The sequence below is a fragment of the Lupinus angustifolius genome, chromosome LG06 (genome assembly GCF_001865875.1).
Source record: "Lupinus angustifolius cultivar Tanjil chromosome LG06, LupAngTanjil_v1.0, whole genome shotgun sequence".
Lineage (NCBI taxonomy): Eukaryota > Viridiplantae > Streptophyta > Magnoliopsida > Fabales > Fabaceae > Lupinus > Lupinus angustifolius.
Window position 1 is genome coordinate 24,546,854 of NC_032014.1, and position 19,638 is coordinate 24,566,491.

The window sequence follows — 19,638 nt, forward strand, 5'->3', positions numbered from 1 at the left end:
AAAAAAAGATTAGTTATTTATCTAAGAAGGAGGAAGGTAGTTATATAAGAAAATACGTTGAGGTTTCATAATAATGCTTTAAAAACCATTATCCTTTATTTTCGTGGAAACTTTTTGAAATATCTGGCTGGTTTTACGTTTTTTCTTCAAGGACAACCAAATAAATAAAAGTTATACTTCCTCATCAACTGCGTTCTGCACTACATAGACCAGAACACATCTATACCATAGCCAAATAGCGTAAAAGAATACATAAAAATCTTGACAAAAAAGGTTTTCAAATCCCTCTGACGATAGTGCCAACAAGAAATGATCAAAACCATTATTGGATCTCTAAACTCAATCAAACATTGTTTTCTTCTCTTATTCTAAAGACAGACCCAGACTGAAAAAATGAAATCAAATTCCAACAGTATCAGTGACAAAATAAATATCAAACACGTATGGAATATGGATGATTATTAACCGTGGCCATACATATATGAAGTCTTTTTGGTAGAGGTTTATATAATGAGATTGTCTAAAAAGATTGATTAAAACACTCACTAGGGTAGGTGAAAGCTGATCAATTGCCTGATAGGAAATTCTATCAATGAGAAGAAATTAAGAAAATTTGGAGAAAAGGGAAAGTTAAGCAATGCTCTAGGTTTTTTTGTTTTCATTTCTGGAAGGTACTATGAAGAAAACACCCAAAAAGGATAATAACCATACACTTATCCTAATGTTAGACTATTAAACTGAAATAAAGAAAAGATAGAAATAACTATATCCAAATAGTTACTCTTTACACATAATCATTGCCTAGCCCATTAAGAGCAACCTTGTCCTTAAAGTTGGGGAAATTTCAATCGGGTTCCCCTTACAAGTTGCATGCTCATGTTGGAGATACAGGGAGAGAATGGAAGATGGCTTGTCTAGCGCGTGCATCTTACTGCCTGTTGGGCTATAATGATCTAGTGCGTGCATCTCACGATTGCTCTCCTGTGCTTGGGTGTGTTGCTTCACTACCACATGTCTGTTGTGTGCAGGCCGAGTCACTATGTTGTCATTTTGTGTGCTTTCCAACACACATGTTGGTCCCACTTGAGTTGGACTCTCCATTAATTCCAACGGTCCATTTCTCTTGTGTTGGTTAGAAGTTGCCACACGTCTTGCTGGAGCAGAAAAATGTAGAAACAGAGAACTCAGAAAGCTTAGAACTGATTAAGGAAATGTGTTATTTGATTAAACAAAGCAACAACTATTTAAAGCCTTTATACACAAACGAAAAAAAACAGATACTACGCTTTACAAGCCTACAGCATAATGGCTGAAACAGAAACTAACTTTCCTAAAGAATAGGTCTTATTATAGCAAACTAATTAGAATAAGTAAACCAAAAACAGAATAACAAACTATAGCTAACATTCCTTCCCTTAAGCTAAACATCTGTAGTTAGCTTATTTCTGATGCATTCACCATTCCAAGCAAGTTACAAAATTTCTCAAATTGTTCAAGTTTTAGTGGTTTTGTCATTAAATCTGCAATTTGATCTTGTGTGTTGCAGTACCTTAACTTCACAGCACCATCGTTCACCAAATCTTTCAAGAAATAGAACCTCACATCAATATGTTTGCTTTGTCCGTGAAAAACTGGATTTGTAGACAATTGAATGGCAGAACTGTTATCACATTGAATTTCAGTACCTTCATTTTCCTCCACTCCAACTGTTTTCAGAATTTTCTGCAGCCATATACATTGACATGCGCAGAGCGCTGCTGCAATATATTCAGCCTCGGTTGTAGATAAAGTCACCACTGGTTGTTTATTTGAAGACCATGATACTGCTCCATGTCCTATTTTGAACACATAACCAGAAGTACTCCTCCTATCATCAAGATCACCAGCATATCCGCTATCTGTGAATGCCAAGAGCTTCACATTTCCTTCTCCTTTCTTGTAAAAAATGCCCAGTTCAGTCGTTCCTTTCAAATACCTGAGAGTTCTCTTGGCTGCCAACCAATGTGACATGGTTGGTCTAGACATGTACCTGCTAATGAGACTTACAACATACATTAAATCGGGGTGAGTCACAGTTAAGTAAATGAGACTCCCAATTAATTGCTTGAATAAAGTAGCATCAACTTCAGTACCTCCTTCATCTTTTGTTAACTTTGTTCCAACAACAATTGGATTCTTCACTGCATTGCAACTTGCCATTTTGAATTTTGTTAATACCTCTCGTGCATATCTTCTCTGACATATAAAAATACCATTCGGATTCTGCAACACTTCTATTCCAAGAAAATGCTTCATTCTTTCCAAATCAGACATGTCAAACTCCATCATCATTGAGTTCTTGAACTCATCACACATACAAACATCATTTATGGTGAAAATTAAATCATCTACATAAAGACTTATTATCAAAAGTTTACCTCCAACAAATTTGGTGAACAAAGTATGCTCAGTGGAGCATTTTTTGAAACCTTTATGTAGAAAATAAGTCTCAATTTTGTTGTACCAAGCCCTTGGTGCTTGCTTGAGACCATATAGAGCCTTCTTTAATTTGTAGACCTTTTCTTCTTCTCCCTTCTTAGTAAACCCATCAGGTTGCTGCACAAATACTTCATCCTTAAGTTCACCATGAAGAAACGCACTTTTCACATCCAACTGGAAAACTTCCCAACCATATTGAGCTGCTAGTGCAAGAATTACTCGAATGGTGTCAAGCCTAGCTACTAGTGCAAATACTTTGGTATAATCTACACCATAGCGTTGTGCATAGCCTTTGACTACCAATCGTGCCTTATGTTTTTCAATGTCACCATTTTCATTAAGTTTGGTCTTGAAAACCCACTTAACTCCAATAGGTTTGGCATCTTTAGGCAGATTCGTCAACTCCCAAGTCTGATTCTTCTCTATGGCTTGAATCTCTGCTACCATGGCATCTCTCCATTTCTTGCTCTTGGTTGCCTCTTCAAATGAAAGTGGGTCAGTTACCATCATCATTGCAAGAGCAAGAAAATCTTCCTCCTCAGAAAGTCCATCACCTGCTTCATAATCTGCCATCCAGATTGGTTTTCTTCTCATTCTTTTGTCCTTTCCTTCAATTTCAGCATCTCCCAAATTTTCTTTAGATGGAATTGAGTTACTAGAGCTGCTGGTATGAATGGAATTATTAGAACCTCTGTTGCCTGAGACATTCTGAACATTCTCCTCTTTAGTATGCTCTTCAACACCGCCTCCATCAACTTCCAACTCAGCCAAATTTGGCTCATCTTCAGTGTTGCTCCAGTCCCAACTCTCTTGTTCTTCAAATACAACATCTTTGCTGATGACAATCAGCTTGGTGATAGGATCATACAGCCTATAGGCTTTAGATTCATCACTAACACCCAAGAACATACACTTCTTACTCTTAGAATCTAGCTTGCTCCTTTTCTGGTCTGGAATGTGGACATGAACTATACACCCAAAGATCCAAAAATAGTCCACCTTTGGCTTCACACCGCTCCATGCTTCTTCTGGGGTTTTTCCTTTCACTACTGTAGTTATACTTCTATTTTGAATGTGCACACACCATTTTACAGCTTCGGGCCAGAACACTTTTGGAACTTTCTTCTCAGCTAAAATTGATCGTATTGTGTTCATGATTATTCTGTTCTTCTGCTCGGCGACTCCTTTTTTGTGTGGAGTGTAGGCTGCTGTCAGCTGCCTGCTTATGCCTTGAGCTTTGCAAAATTCTCCAAATTCATTTGAGTTGAATTCACCCCCTCTATCTGTTCTTAGGCAAGTAATATATGCACCAACCTCCTTATCAACACATGCTTTAAAAATCTTAAATACAGCAAAAGCTTCTGATTTCTCATTTAAAAAATAAATCCAAGTTTTACGTGAGAAATCATCAATAAAACTTATGAAATACCTTTTATTGCTGTTAGAAGTCGGTTTGATAGGCCCACATAGATCAGAATGCACCAATTGAAGTTGTTTTGAAGCTCTCCATGAACTCTGCTTCGGTATAGACTCTTTGTGTTGTTTCCCAATCATGCAAACTTCACATAAGCATGCTGGAATTTTGAGCAGTGACATACCATCTACCATGTTTGTGGATGCAAGTGTTCTCAATCCTTGATAATTCAAGTGGCCAAAGCGTCAATGCCTCAAGTATGATTCCTTTTCAGGACGAACTTTAGCTAGAAGACACAAGGAGTTTTTTGATGTCATAAATGCTAACAGATAGAACATTCTGTTTCTGCTCATATTGGTTTGCATGATTAACCCCCTTCTAGAATGAAAGACTTTACAAGTCCCTTGTTGAATTAAAATAGCTAACCCTTTCTCCTGAAGTTGTCCTATGCTCAACAGATAGATTTTTAATTCAGGTATATAAAATACATCTGAAAGTACCTGAATTATGCCATCTATTTGAAACTGCACACTACCTTTAGCCACAACTGCCATTCTAGTGTCATTGCCAAGCTTCATTGTTTCTCGAAATCCTTCCTCTAGCTTCGAGAACCATTCTTTGTTTCCAGTCATGTGATTGGAGCACCCAGAGTCAAGGAACCAAACTTCTTCTCTTTTGGTTTGATGAGGTTCAACATGAGCCACCAATAAAATCTCTTCTTCCTCTCCTTGTTCCTCTCCTTGTTCAGCATAGTTGGCCTTCTTTTCCCAATCGAGACACTCATATTGATAGTGTCCCAATTGATGGCATTTGAAACATTCTATGGTGGCTTTACTTTGAAACATTCTCCCTCTTCCTCTGCCTTGACCTCCTTGATATGAGCTTCTGTCCCTTCCTTGCCCTGGTTTACCATTGTAAGAAACTTTTAAAACTTGTTCTTCTATCTGACTTCCCTGCATTCTTTGTTCTTGAACGAGAAGACTTCCATGGAGTTCATCAATAGCCATGGTATCTATATCATTTGACTCCTCAATTGCACAAACAACATGATTGAATGTTGGAGTCAAAGATCTCGAAATCTTGCTCACCACTGTGCTTGGCTGTACAGCTTCACCATTTATCTTCATCTTATTCACGACTGTCAGAGTTCGTGCAAGAAAGCTATCAATTTTTTCTCCCCTTTTCATATTTAGCATTTCAAACTCGTTCTTTAATGCATGCAGCTGTGCTCTTTTCACCTTGGTGGATCCTTGGTATTTTTGCTTCATTGAATCCCAGATTGCCTTTGATGTCTGCTTGTCAAGAATGGTTTCAATAATTTCTCTTTCAATTGCTTGAAACAGAAAATTCTTTACCTTCAAATCCTTGAGCTTAGTGTCTTCAACACTCTTCCTTTGTGCCTCACTTGCGGCTGAAATCCCAATTGCTGGTGATGGAATCCCTTCCTCCACCAGATTCCACATCTCTAGGCTTCTGAAAAAAATTTCCATCAACATGGACCAGTGATCGTAATGGTCGTCAAATTTTGGAATGACAAATTTTTCTGAGGTTGCCATACTTAACTCACTCTCACACTCTGTGTTTAATCAGGCCCCTTTTTGTAAAGCTCTGATACCAAATGTAGAAACAGAATTCAGAAAGCTTAGAACTGATTGAGGAAATGTGTTATTTGATTAAACAAAACAACATCTATTTAAAGCCTTTACACACAAACGAAAAAAAAATCAAAAACTACGCTTTACAAGCCTACAACATAGTGGCTGAAACAAAAACTAACTTTCCTAAAGAATAGGTCTTATTATAGCAAGCTAATTAGAATAAGTAAACCCAAAAACAGAATAACAAACTATAGCTAACAAAAAATCAGTCTGCCCACATGTGATGTATAATTGGAGGAATTGACAAGGACAATAACCAAATGACCAAAATATATTTTTAATAGAGATGTTTGGTTTTTTACGGTCAAGATTGTCTAGAGTACCCACGGTTTGTCCAATGTCGTGTGGAATCCGTGGATAAACATTTGGGTACCCCAACTGAATTCCGTAAAGTTTTATTTGAAGTCCCCAATTTTGACTAGGATATATTTTTAAGTGTGGAAGAGCCCAAACTAAAGTTGGTGTTTGAAACTATTAACTTTTTGTCTTTCAAAAAGGAATTCATATACCTTTTATCTTTTTCTTCAGTCTTCTTCTAAACATTGTTTCTCTCTCTAATCCTAAAAGAGATTTCATCCGTGTTAGTAATATCCTTCTCCAGACGGTGTGGAATATTTACCCACATGGGTTCCACTTCATTTGTTATAGTTCCATCTGGACCTTGAGGAAGTTGGGGCATAGTGTGTGGTGCAAGTGGAGTCTCTCCCTTTTAACTAGGACACATGGAAGAACGGGTGTATCTAGTACCTTTCGGGAAGCTTCAACTCGTAGGACACAACTCCTATTTTGCAAGAGATTTGGAATGGCCCAAAATATCACTTGTTCAGTTTCTAAGATACTTTATGAGCCAACGTCTTCTACATGTAAGGTTGCAGTTTCAACCAAACCCAGTCTCCAACACTAAAGGTATGGTCTTTTCTATTTTTATCACTTTGTTCTTTCATCCTCTATTTATCCTTAAACAATTTAGTTTTCAGTTATTGCATTAACTCTTTTCATTCATGTTATATTGCAGCCATTGTCTGGTAGAAGACGTGTCCTGGTATAAATTATGGCAAAGACTAATTTGCGAACTGACTAGAAGTTCGCATTGAAGTGACTGTTATTTTAGCCGTTGGATGAAAGTTTGGTTGATATGAGCCGTTGATTTGTTTACCGGCAACCTTTTTCCATTGAGAAGTCGGTTTGAAGAAGGGAGACTTCATGATATACAGAAGTCGGTTCTGCAAGGGGAAACTTCCGAGTTGGGTGACGTCTCTTCCTGCGGAGACGACTTCTTAGTGTGCTGATGTCGTCTTCTGCAAGGACGACTTGTTAGTATGTTTGGCCCAAACCATAAGTAATGCACATGGGTCGTGGTTGTATAAAAATAATCATTTTGGGCCTTATTTTTTTGTATTGATTAGAGCATTTTTTAAATTACTTTTAAATTTGTAATTGTTAAATGTTTTATAGAAGATAATTGATTTAATGGGCATATTTTCTAATGTTTGGAGCCTGATTTGAAGTTGCGATATAAAAAAGTGTAATTGGTTAATTGAAATTGAAATAAAAATTAAATTCATTTAAAATTAAGTTAGGTTACATTATTAATAATTTTAAAAATTCCCTAAATGTCCTCCTGTTCTACACCTACGTGGTTGCCTATGACGTCTTGACCTTAATCGATGTTCAATTGTAGTGTGATCTTCAATTGTATTTGTCTCTACGGTAGGTAAAACATTATCCTCAACCATGAACGAACTTAGTCTAGCACCATCATCTTGATTTAAGAGTAAACCTCATATCATTAAAATACATATTTGCTGATTGAGGTGTACCCAATAAGTTATTCATGAAGTCACTATTTTCTGTAGATAAGGAGTGACGATGAGGCATGATATCATCGGTACGACGGTGTTGTGACAGTTCATATTGAAAAGACATTCTTCCTGGTTGAATATTGTAAGAGCTAGACATTGACGGTTGGTACATCGGTTGTTGTGACATAAATTGTTGTGACATCATAGGCTGATTCATCATAGGTTGAAACATTGGTGTATAATGTGGAGGTGTAGGGATGTATGGTTGTTGTTGAGTTGGTGGTGATTTATTTGGCGTGGGTCTCGTAGAAGTAAATCAACAGATAAGTAAGGTTTAGAACTGATTAAAGACCAATTCATATATTGTTGTGTATAGGATGAATTTTGGATTGGAAGCCCTTGCAAGACTTGATCATTGCGATGAGTCCAATGATCAATCCATTATGCATGCCTGGTTGCCCAATTTGCTCTTGATTTCTATGTTTGTCAATTTTGTGTAGGGCATCAATATTCTTTGGTGATCGTGGAATGTCTTGAACGAAGCCAAATTGTAGTTTGACTCGGTCTGTTTGATGCCATTCAACGATTGAGAAACAAATCAAAGTTGTGCATGCCATCCACACCTTCTTATCTTGTTGGACATGACGTGGGAGATTGTTGTTATAAGTCTCGTATGTGAGCCATTTAAACGACAAAAAAAGAAATAGAACATATTATTAGGAAATGAAAATATTGTGTCAATTTGTAATGGTAAGAGTTTAAAATGTTACTTCGTTGGCGTCCATTTGATCTATGCGTGAACTAAATACTGTCAAATCCCCACGTGGAACTCCTGTAAAGATACAGTTTCTGAGACCCCACCTATGTAAAATTTATATTAGTTATGATAGAAAAAAGAAAGAAATTAGTTGTAGATAAAATTTTTGTGTAGGTAGAAATAGATATTACCTAGAAGCAAGTGGATAAGTTGGTATATTATTCACCCTAGGCGCAATGAAAGGTAGGCGATACCACGCCCAAGATTGTAAAAGCAGCAAGAAGCCACCCATGGCCCTTGCATTTGGTTTTGTTGCCTTACACAACTCCCGATATAAGTTAGACAAACAAGCTGAACCCCGACTATATCGATTAACTCTTGTTAGGTCCCGAAGTAAAGGTAAGTACATTAAATGTACTCGACTATTGGATTTATCGGGTATCAACTCTCCACCAATAATCCAGAGGATGCGTGCCTGATAAGTGCCAAACATACCTAAAATTCATACACTTTTATGGCACTTATCTTAAGCATAATTGAGAAAAACCAACTCAAAACAATTCTTTTTGTATAAAATATCACAATCTTGTATATTTGTATGTGTATTTCTTTTTATGTATTTTGTAAGATTTAGAATGAAGAAAAGAAGAGAAAAACGACTCATGGTGAAAAAGACAAAGAAGTCAAAAACCAAGGTGCTCAACCAGGTAGTTAAGCGTGGACCAAGCCACGCTAAGCTGACCGGAATACCAGCCTGACCTGGATAAAGCTGCTCAAGCAAGCAACTGAGCGGACCTGCTTGGTCGCTCAGCCTATGACCAGACTAGTCCTGACACTGTCAGAATTCAGCTTGACACGGTCAGACATAAACTTGGCACATGCCCAAGCTGCTGAACAAGCAGCTTAGCGCTCCAACCAAGCAGCTTAGCGGAGAACTAGATTCCTGACCAAATTAGCAAGCACCAGGCCACGTCCTAGTCAGCACGGTCAAAGCTGCTGAACAAGCAGCTTAGCGGTGCGATAGGTGTGCTAAGCGGTGTGCACCTAGACTTGACTTAACCATCAAGCAAACCATGAAGTCACCAATGACCTCACCTCGAGTAGCCCACTATAGGCTTTTCAGAGTATCTCACAATAGCTGGTTTCATAGTTCACAACTAGCTTTGATGAGTCAAGCATAAGGAGGTGGCTAAACTACTTGATCAAGGGACCAAACCCATGCTGAAGGGTTTGGTCAGCTGCTTAGTGGTCCAACCAAGCAGCTCAGCGGCCCAGAAAGAATTTCTATAAATATGGATCAATTCATTCGAGCAAAGGAATCCATTCCATATCAAATTCACATATCCCGCACTAGAAATTCTTCTATGAAATTCTCTCTTCTTGTTCTTAGTTTTTAGGAGCTTTATTTCAAGTAAGTTTGTAATTTTAGTTTAGAATTCAAGAGGAGAAAAGGAGAAGGCATATGAGATGCAAAAATCAATTTTGTAATCTCATTTGGAACTCAAAGCGTCCAATCCTTGGATGGATGGCTCATGCTCCTAACAATTTCTTTTGAATATGTTATGTATTTCTACTTCTTCTTATATTCTAAAAAAGTTTGAATTTTAATCATTCAAGTTGGTGCTTTGGTTAATTTTATTTGTTTGAGAAGTACTTAATGCTCTTTTTAGATTGATCACCTAAAAAATGATTTCAAGTCATAAAAATTACTTGTCTCAAACACTTAACAAATAAACCAAGAAGTAGTTGTACTACTTAGTTTATTTGCCAAGTTAAGCATACCTTTCTTAAGATCTTATATTCATTACTACTTCAATATTAGAGTAGCCAAGATTAGGGTGTGACAACCTAGTCTCTTTGTGGACGTAGTATTGTTTAGTAGTGAATATAAGTGATCATCATTCTACCATTTTACGACATACACTAAAAGGAGGATTTCAGACCTTCGTATTTGGAGTTAATCAAAGTAAAACATAAGAACATGTCGAAGTAGTTCAAATACATAAATAAATTGAGAAATATTTCTTTATTCAAAATGATCTTGTCTTCTCAAGAATTTGTTAATATTTAGTTTATTTTTCATGTTTAATTGTTTATGTGCAAAACAATAAAAACCATCAAAGTATGTTTAACTCATTATTTGTGCTTTGACATATTCATATGATTCATTCTATTAGGCAATTCCTTGTGGTTCGACATAACCCTATACTATACGACAATTGAATCTTGAAAGAGGTGTAAATTGTAAAATAGTAAAGTGTTATCAATAAATTTATTTGTTGAAACACCTTTTAATATACAAAAGTGATGAAACTAACTTACTAACTTTTATTTATTGTTAGTTACTTTCCTCATTTTATTTATTCTTTAATACCAACCTTCGAATCCGAATGGGAGTAAATAAATAAAGGTCACTTAAATTTATTATTCTTTTGTTCTTTATTTATTTTTAACAACTAACTATTCATCATTTTTGTACATTAGAATACCATTAAACAGATGTTGAAATTTATTCCACAAAACCGAGATGGTATTCAAAGGTACTTAATACTTATGTAATAAGGGATTGCTTCGATACCATTGTACCGGCGTTAGAATTTATTCTAACAAAGCCGAGATGAGGCAAAGAAGGAATAACTCACTCACATGATTATTAAGAAGTAAGTTGTAATTGGAATATTCTTGAAACTATTATACCGACGTTGGAATTTATTTCAACAAAGCCGAGATGACGAACAAAGAATAAAACTGAGTTCACTTACTTAATCAAATAAAAAAGAACACACCGAAAATGAGAGAAATAACCCTTTCAACAAATTGACACCTTGCTAAGGAACAATCTGTTGGAAGGGGAAAGCTCCTCAAATTTATCTTTCAACAGTGCCCTACAATATTGTTGTAGTTGTAGTTGTGTAGGGCCAGTTGGCAGTTGGCTAAAGTTTTGAATTAACCAAGTTAATTTTAACTCACATCCTCGCATATCTACTTCTTCAATTGGAACCTTACCCAAAAATTCCAAACACAATTCATTGCAATAAAAAAAGTGGGTCCGACTACCGGTAACCCATTAACAGTGACTCCTAGTTGGAGTGAAACATCTTCTAAAGTAATCGTGCATTCACCACAGGGAAGATGAAATGTGTGAGTCTCAAGCCTCCATCTTTCAACTAGAGCCGTAATTAAGGATGGATCTATGTTACAAGTTCATAGGCGAGATATTTGCGAAAAATCAGTGAGATTTAATAAATCGTGTGATAATGGTTGTTCTCCAATAAAATTTACATGTCTCAATTTCATTTGTTCTTTGATTGGGTCATGTAAAAAAACATAAAAAACTCACACAAAAAAACACAGTTAATAACAAATTTAATATGTGATATAAATAAAGAAGTAAAGATTATAAATAGAAAATGAAAGAGGTTAGACTTGAGCCCAGGTCTTTTAAATTTCTTAGTCTATGTACCATATGTGCCAAATGTAATGTTATTATAATACTCTACAACCGTCACTCATTGCTAGTGTCATTAGGGAGATACACTTTATTTAACTATGTCAATTAATATTATTTTTGTGAATAACAATAAAACTAATTACTGTTTAATAAGTGTAGCTTCACGATGAAACAGTGTGGATGAAGACTGCTCTAAAGTTGGTGATGCATGAAATGAACAAGATGAAGAAGGAAGTTAGGACAAAAACTACATAGATGTGGTCCAAATTGCCATTCATCTGAACAAGACATCCATTATTTTTTGAATTTTGGTATAGACTCATGTTATGTATGAAAATTTGCCCCAACTATGTCACACTTATTTTGGTAGCACTGTATATTTTTGGAAGCAGTGATAAATTGTATTTTGTATGAACTTTGTTATTATTTCACTATGATAATATAAAATATTTACTTTTTCTATCAATTTTCTTAATCTACCATTAGTTTAATCCAATCTAAAATGTAATCATGTCCATAATGTTAAAATAATAAAAAGTAGCAAATGTAAGCACATTCATAACCAATTCATTTAAACAATAACATATAGTAGCAAAATTACATATATTAGCAATACAAAAAGTAGCAAAATTATATCAAGTAAGTATTCACTCTTCCTCATTCTAAAAAACAAATACAACTACAACTACCGACATTTTGACAACTAAGTCTGTTGTGCTCAATTTCTCGACATATGGCACATTGGTTACTACGCTTACCTCTTGAGCTCGTCCCATGAACTCGTCCTTTAGGACGCACACGAACCGGATCCTTTACTTGGTCTTCATTTCCATTAACATCATTTTCCAGGGAACTGGAATTTTGTTTCAATCGAAGTCTAATACACTCGTTGTAAACTTTTTCCAACATTTCTTTAAAATCTTCCTCCGTTTTGCAAGCAAGGTTACACAATACTCTACAATCGTCACTCAAAGCTCCATATCTACTGCTTTGAACTGATTCTTGACTTAGGTCGCACTGTTCGAAATTTATACGATGAGCATCTTTTGCTTTTTTTGTCCATCTTTTAAGAACAAGACAAGATGGCAACTGTGGCATGTCGAGAATTAGTAACACAAAAATAATATGGCTACATGGCATCCGAAAAAATTCCATTCTTCGACATGAACATTTAATATCCACATTAGAACCGCCATCATAATGAGAAACATGCCATTTCCGGTTGGGGCTATAATGCTTTCCGACTTTGTAAATTACATTAGTTGATATTTTGTGGGTAGAAATTATCTTCATTTTTGAAACTTCCAATAACACTTCGTGAAATTCTTTATATACCGCTTTAGTATATATCGTAGCAGCATACCCCTCTAAATTATGATAAGGAGTTTGTAACAACTTATCACCATATGAAGATTTAAAATCTTCAACAACCTCATTGTTGCGTACGTGACTTACACATTGTTGAAAATGATACAAAAAGTCCGTCACATTATATCCAGACTCTATGTACCTTCCCATTTGTGAATGTAAGCCCTTGCATCGTGACGTGGTGTGCAAACCAGCATAAAAATTTCCCCGAACGTAAGACCTGACCCACATACTCCTGCAATCATAAGTCTGAGCGGCCCAAGCATTGTTTTGAAGTTCATGTTTGATGATAACTTCCTCCCACATCAGTTGAAAATCTTCAACCTCAACATCAGCATACATCACTTTCTGAAAATCCTTATGAAAGTTCTTTCTCTTTATATTTTTTCCTGCATTGTTACATAACATGAGCTTCGGAAAAAACTCTTTGGATTGCATTCCGCATCGCCAAGCACATAACCTATGATGAGCTTCGGGAAAAACTCTTTGGATTGCGTTCCGCATCGCCAAGTCTCCATCGATGATAACACACTTTGGCTGTTTCCCGTTCACTACCTCTAGAAATTTCTCAAGAAGCCACACATATGTTTCCTCTGTCTCATTTGACACTACAAATGTACCAAATATTGTTGTTTGCTTGTGATGATTTAAATAGAAAATACAACGACTGAAAATTTATATTTGTTTCGCCCGTAAGTTGCATCAAATGCAAGAACATCTCCGAAAATTGAGTAGTCAAAAATGCTACATCCATCAGCCCATAACAATTGTTGCAACTTACCTTCTTCATCCATTGTATACCTCTAATACATTGAAGAATATGATTTCGGTAGCTCCTTCAAGTATTGTAAGGTTGCTTCTGCGTCACCATTTCCTATCATCCTTTGCTTCTGGATTTGATTGTACATGTCTTTCTTCAAAAACCCAATGTGCCGAGAACCACCACATTGACCAGCAAATGAAGCAAATATTTTTCCCGTTCCAATGCCAACCTCTGTCATGGTGTTCATCTGAGCGACATCTGTCTCTGTCATTCTTCTGTTAGACGCTATCATCCCACCATAATGCTCACCAAGGAGTTCATGGCTATGTTCATCAGAAAAATAACTAACATACCAACCTCATTTTTCATTGTCAACGTGGATCTTCATTCTTGCCAAACAACCACATCTTGTGTCTTTTCTCGACGTCCTCTTCCGAACTACATCATCTTTTTTCTCTCTAAATCCTTCTCTATCACAAAAAAATGATTGCTATAATATTTCACCATCTTTGTCCCAGCGTGTATGATATTTTCTAATACCAAATCCTTTCTTCATACCATATTTCTTATAAAATTTATATGCAATATCATTGTTCAAAAACATTAACTTATTCACTTCATCTTTATTTAACAATCCAAAATCAATTTCTTCAAAACGTAAATCTTCGGTTTCATTCATATTTTTAAAATCAGTATCATCAAATTCTTCTACAGCCTAAAATCACAAAAATAATTCATACATATGACAAATATAAAAACTAAAAAAATGAATTAAATTTATTCTAAAAAATAATACCTCATTACAATAGTTTTTATCCAAGTTAATATCTTCTTCCATATAGTAACATAGACAAAGAACAAAAAAATCAATATAAACATCACAACAACATATATTACAATACAATAAACCAAAAAAACATGCTAAACAAAAACAATAAAGTTGGCCTAAACAAATATTTTTTTAACACTAACCTTAACAATGAACTTTCACCTGTATAAACTGCTTCCTTATCAACTATATTTAAACTCTTCTGCACCTTTAGAAAATGGAGTTTGCAGGGTAAATATAAGTAGCGAGGTCGATTTCTGCCAAAACTACTAAGTTCATACCGACTTCTGTACAAAAGTCGTCTAGGGGTAAGACGACAACAGTATGTTCACTTTACCTAAGACGACTTCCCCCTAGAAGCCGTCTTCGCGTAAGCCGACGACAAGCAATACATAAGTTAACTACATTCAACCCGCCTTCTGTACTAAAGTCTTACTCCTCCAAAACGACTTCTTCATGGTGACCTTAGGTAGCTGGTAAGCAAATATTTTCATCCAACGACTTTCAACTAGTTCGCTTCGAAGCGAACTAAAAGTTAGTTCGCAGGTTAGACTACACCATAAAATATTTCAAGGTTGGGATGCATGTCCATAGAGAGCTTGAAATGGGGACATCTCTGTGGCAGAGTGCTTAGACGTATTATCCAATATTCTGTTAGATGTAAAAACTTGAACCAATTTCTAGGATTTTCACGAGTGAAACACCAAAGGTAAGATTTTAATCCTCTATCTACCACTTCGGCCTGTCTATCGGTCTGAGGATGATTGGATGAACTAAAGTAGAGTTTGGTACCTTGCAAGCGGAACAACTTTTCCAGAAGCTGCTTAAAAACAGCTTGTCCCTGTCGGAGACTATGGTTCTTGGAGTGCTAAGCAAGTGGTAGATCTTGGTCGCGAACCATCCTACGAGCTAGACGATAGTGAAGCGAGTTGGTAAAGCTACAAAGTGAACATATTTTGACATGCGGTCCACAACCACCTAAATGATCATGTGCCCAAACGAAGTTGGTAAGGAAGTGATGAAATCCATGGATAGTTCTCCCACACCCGTTGTGGCATCAGTAAAGGTTGTAATAGCCCATGTTGTTTGGTAGGAACATATTTGCTTTGTTCACATACCACACATAGATTGGTTAAGTGTTTTGTTTCTTTGTATTCTCTATGCCAAAAAAATGACGTTGCTAACCAAGCCATGGTGGGTTTGATGCAAGAGTGTCTCACTGACAAAGTGGCATGGTCTTCAAATATCAGTGTTGATTGTAGATTATCCAAGTTAGGTATGAAGAGTCTGCTTCTATAGTACAATAGGCCTTGTTTGACTTGATAATTGTCTGTTGAATTTTTCAATTTGGTGATGAGTTCCAAACCTGATGATGTTGTATAGTATGTAGCGAGCTGAGCAAAGAGTGCAATAAGTGGGGACGAGAGTGACACAAACAAGGACTCTGCTGATGTCTAGCACTTAGAGAGTGCATCAACTACTTTGTTTTCCCGCTCAGGTTTGTAAAATATCTTATGATGGAATCCTACTAGTTTAGTGGCCCATTTTTGTTGCTCTCTATTTTGGAATGCATGTGTTAACATATATATTAAGCTTTGTGGGTCTCTAAATATTCTAAAATAATGTACCAACAAGTACTGACACTATTATATCATCGCTTCTGTTACAACATAAAGTTCACGGACATATACTAAGGCCAATTGCATTCTTGGAGTTAACTTCATAATGAAGGACACATGATGGCCATTTTGAGACAAGACAGCCCCGACCATAATTGTTGATGCATCTGTCTTTACAACAAAGACCATATTGAAGTCAGGGAGGACCAACATTAGAGCTAAAGTCATTATTATTTTCATTTGTGTAAAGGATACATGTGCCATTTTATTCCATGTAAAACTATTTTTCTTTAATAAATTGGTGAGAGAAGCGTCATGAGAGACACAATGGCAGATAAATCCCCTATAAAATCTAGTGAGGTCAAGGAAGCGCCATGTAGTAGTGATTGAGGAAGGGGTTGACCATTCTAGTATGGCCTTGACCTTCTCCAAGTCAAGTTGAACTCTTTTTGCTGACACAATGTGCCCCAAATAAGCAATAGACACAAACACACTTAGACATCTTAGCATAAAATTTATGACTAGATAATAAATCCAGAATTAACTTAAGATGCCTCATGTGTTCTATCAACATCGGGATATAAACCAATATATGACAAAGAAAACCAGTACAAATTTGCGGAGGTAGGGTCATAAAAGATCATTCATAGCCGACTGAAACGTTGAGGGTGCGTTTGTAAGCCCAAACGACATCACCAAGACTTCATAGTGACCATCAAATGCGTGAAATGTTGTTTTGTGAGTATCCTCAAGAACTACTCTGATTTGATGGTACCCTGATCAAACATCAATTTTCGAAAATATAGTAGCCTTTCCACATTCATCAAGGAGTTCATAAATAGTGGGAATGGGAAAACGATCCTTGATCATTATAACATTGATGCTATCATAATCAACACAAAATCTCCATGTACCATCTTTTTTTGAACCAGTAGAACCGATGATGAAAACGGACTAGTGTTAGAGCCAGTTATGCCATCTTGCAACATCTCAAATAAGACCTTAGTCATAGCGTCTTTTTGTGTATGACATTTGCAGGGTTAGACTTGGAAATGAGATTGATGTGATGGTCACGAGGGCGAGATGGTGGTAGGCCTTGTGGTTGGGAAAATAATTTTGAGTAAGAGTGTGGGAGTTGTTGGATTTATGGGTGTGTGTTTCAGGCATTGTCTAAGGTATGAAGGGATGGATAATCCGTGGTAGTAGGGAAGAGAGGGGGATATGAGATAAAAAAACATTACAGGAGTAGCATTTGTATAGGCCATGTGATATAGTTGGGTGAAGGTAGCAAGTGTGGTGGATGTGTTGTGGTGGCTAGTAAGGGTCACTAAATTACCTTCATATTGATAGGACATAGAAGGTTTCGAGAATTTTAAGGTGATTGGGCCTAGATTATGTAGCCATTCAGTACCCAAGACTAAGTCTGCTTCTTGGATAGGTAATAGGTAGAGTGGTAATGTAAAAGTATGTTGGATACAAACAACATTATCTCTTTCAAAATTCTAGTGCAATAAATATACTCTTTGTTCCCTATCATGACTGGAAAATGTGGAGTTGGGGTAATCTCGAGGTTGAAGAATTGTGAAACTCATGGTTGCATGACATTGTTTGAACTCTCAGTGTCAACTAACACGGTTAGTGGGTGTACAAAAATAAAGCCCTGAAACTTTAATGTTCGAAGGGAATGGTTACCTTGGAAGGCAGAGGCTGACAATTGGAAATGCAATAACTCTTCATTCTCATTGCCAGGAGTGTTGTCAACTTGGGCCACCATATTGGAAGTGTTAGTAGTGTCTATGACTCAAAATTCAGCTGACTCGTCATCAATGAGTAAGAACAATAATTGTTTAGGTTGACAACAATGACAAAACACATAGTTTTCATCATAGTTATAACATAATCCATGTGCCCTCTTCTCTTGCATTTGACTTTTTGTTAACCTTTAAATAGGAAGACTAGTAGAAGAACTATGTTTAGGTCTTGTGTAGGTCGTGGCCTCTAGGGATGAGTGCACAAAGTGAGAGTCCTGTCATCTATCTTATAATTTACTTTCAACCAGTTTAGTTAGCCCAATAGCACGACTTACTGAATTAGTTTGCAAGACAACTTGTTCCCGACCAATCTTAGGTTTTAGTCTAGATAAAAAACAGTTTAAAATCATTTATAGAGAAAGGCCTACTACCTTGTTGCAAAGTCATTCAAAACGACCTTGATATTATGCAATAGTACTTATTTGTTTGAGCTTGAAAAGTTCAGCCTAATGATTTGCATAGGTTGAGGGTCCAAAATGTTGTCGTAAGTCTCTAGTAAATAGATCCCATATAGTGAGTTGGTGATTTTAAAAGATCCACATAAACTAGCTAAAGGGTCTCCTTGTATAAAAAAAAGTCATTAAATACATACGTTGTGTAGGTGGAATTTGGTAAAGGTGGAAGTATTGTTATGCTTGAACAATCCAATCAACAGGTTCAGAGCCATCAAATGATTGAAGGTTTAATTTGATAGTTTAAGTTTTGGGTATGGATTAATTGTGGAATATGAAGAGTTGGCGTGCTGAGTGTGAGAGGTTTGAGAAAAACTCGGAGGGGAAGCTAGATTTTTAGGGATGTGTGGGGGTTTAGGTTGGATTTATGATTTTAGATTTGAAATTGCATACTATAATTCATCATGTTTAGAATTCATGGTTTGTTGTAGTAACTCATGTCTAGTAGAAAAATGGAGTTCCATGGAGGATAATTTCTCTATAATACTACTCAATGGGTCATTTGTAGGCTAGTGGGAAGGTTTTGGAGACACGAGGAAGAATATGAAAGCACCAATTTGATAGGAAACTCTATCATAGAGAAGAAATTAAGAAAAAATGCACAAAATGGAAAGTTGAACAATGCTCTAGGTTTTTCTTGTTTTCATTCTTGGAAGGTACTGTCCCTTTAATACAAGAAGAAAACACCCAAAAGGGATAATAGCCGTACACCTGGCCTAATCTTAGACTATTAAATCGATATAAAGAAAAGATATAAATAATAGTTGTGTCCAGACATTTACTTTTTACACATAATCATTCATCCAAGTTGAGTTTTTTTTGGTTATTTGATTAAGCCCATTTTCCTATTCAATATTATTTTTAATTAATGGGTTTGAGCTCCCATCATTGCCTTTTTTTGAAGGCTGTCCTTTTTTAATTATTCAAGTGGAGCATGTGAAGAAGATCTTGCTCCTGACCTTGACACAATTTTGATGAAGACACCAAGATCAAAAAAAGAAGAAAAGGAAGAAGACCATGAAGACATAGAGGACTCAAGATTCAAGGGAATTATATATTAAGTCTTCATATAGGTACTTCTACCCTTACACTCACTTTAATATTTAGTTGCAATGCTTAAAGAATGAAAATAATTTTTAAATAATTGGATATGTCTAAAATGCAAAGTTAAATTTCTAAGTAATGAGTTACTTGACCTGAGTAACAGGTTACCAGAACTAGGTAACAAGTTACATG

At 36.2% G+C, this 19,638-nt stretch overlaps 1 protein-coding gene across 1 annotated transcript; it reads right to left on the reverse strand.

Moving 5' to 3' along the window:
• On the reverse strand, positions 8,111-13,722 carry LOC109350553 (protein FAR1-RELATED SEQUENCE 5-like). The gene is made up of 5 exons (XM_019591780.1): positions 13,710-13,722; positions 12,319-13,536; positions 8,528-8,604; positions 8,301-8,425; positions 8,111-8,213 (listed from the first exon to the last, which is right to left on the reverse strand). The coding sequence occupies exons 1-5, from the start codon at positions 13,720-13,722 to the stop codon at positions 8,111-8,113; spliced, it is 1,536 nt and encodes a 511-aa protein (XP_019447325.1).

Bases quoted from the DNA above. Each gene is read 5' to 3' on its own strand.
- LOC109350553 (XM_019591780.1), bottom strand. The intron at 8,605-12,318 runs GTAAGCGTAGTA...TATGAATTTTAG, and splicing joins TCATGGGACGAGCTCAAGAG to GTATGTTTGGCACTTATCAG. The intron at 8,426-8,527 runs GTACATTTAATG...GAGTTGTGTAAG, and splicing joins CCGATAAATCCAATAGTCGA to GCAACAAAACCAAATGCAAG.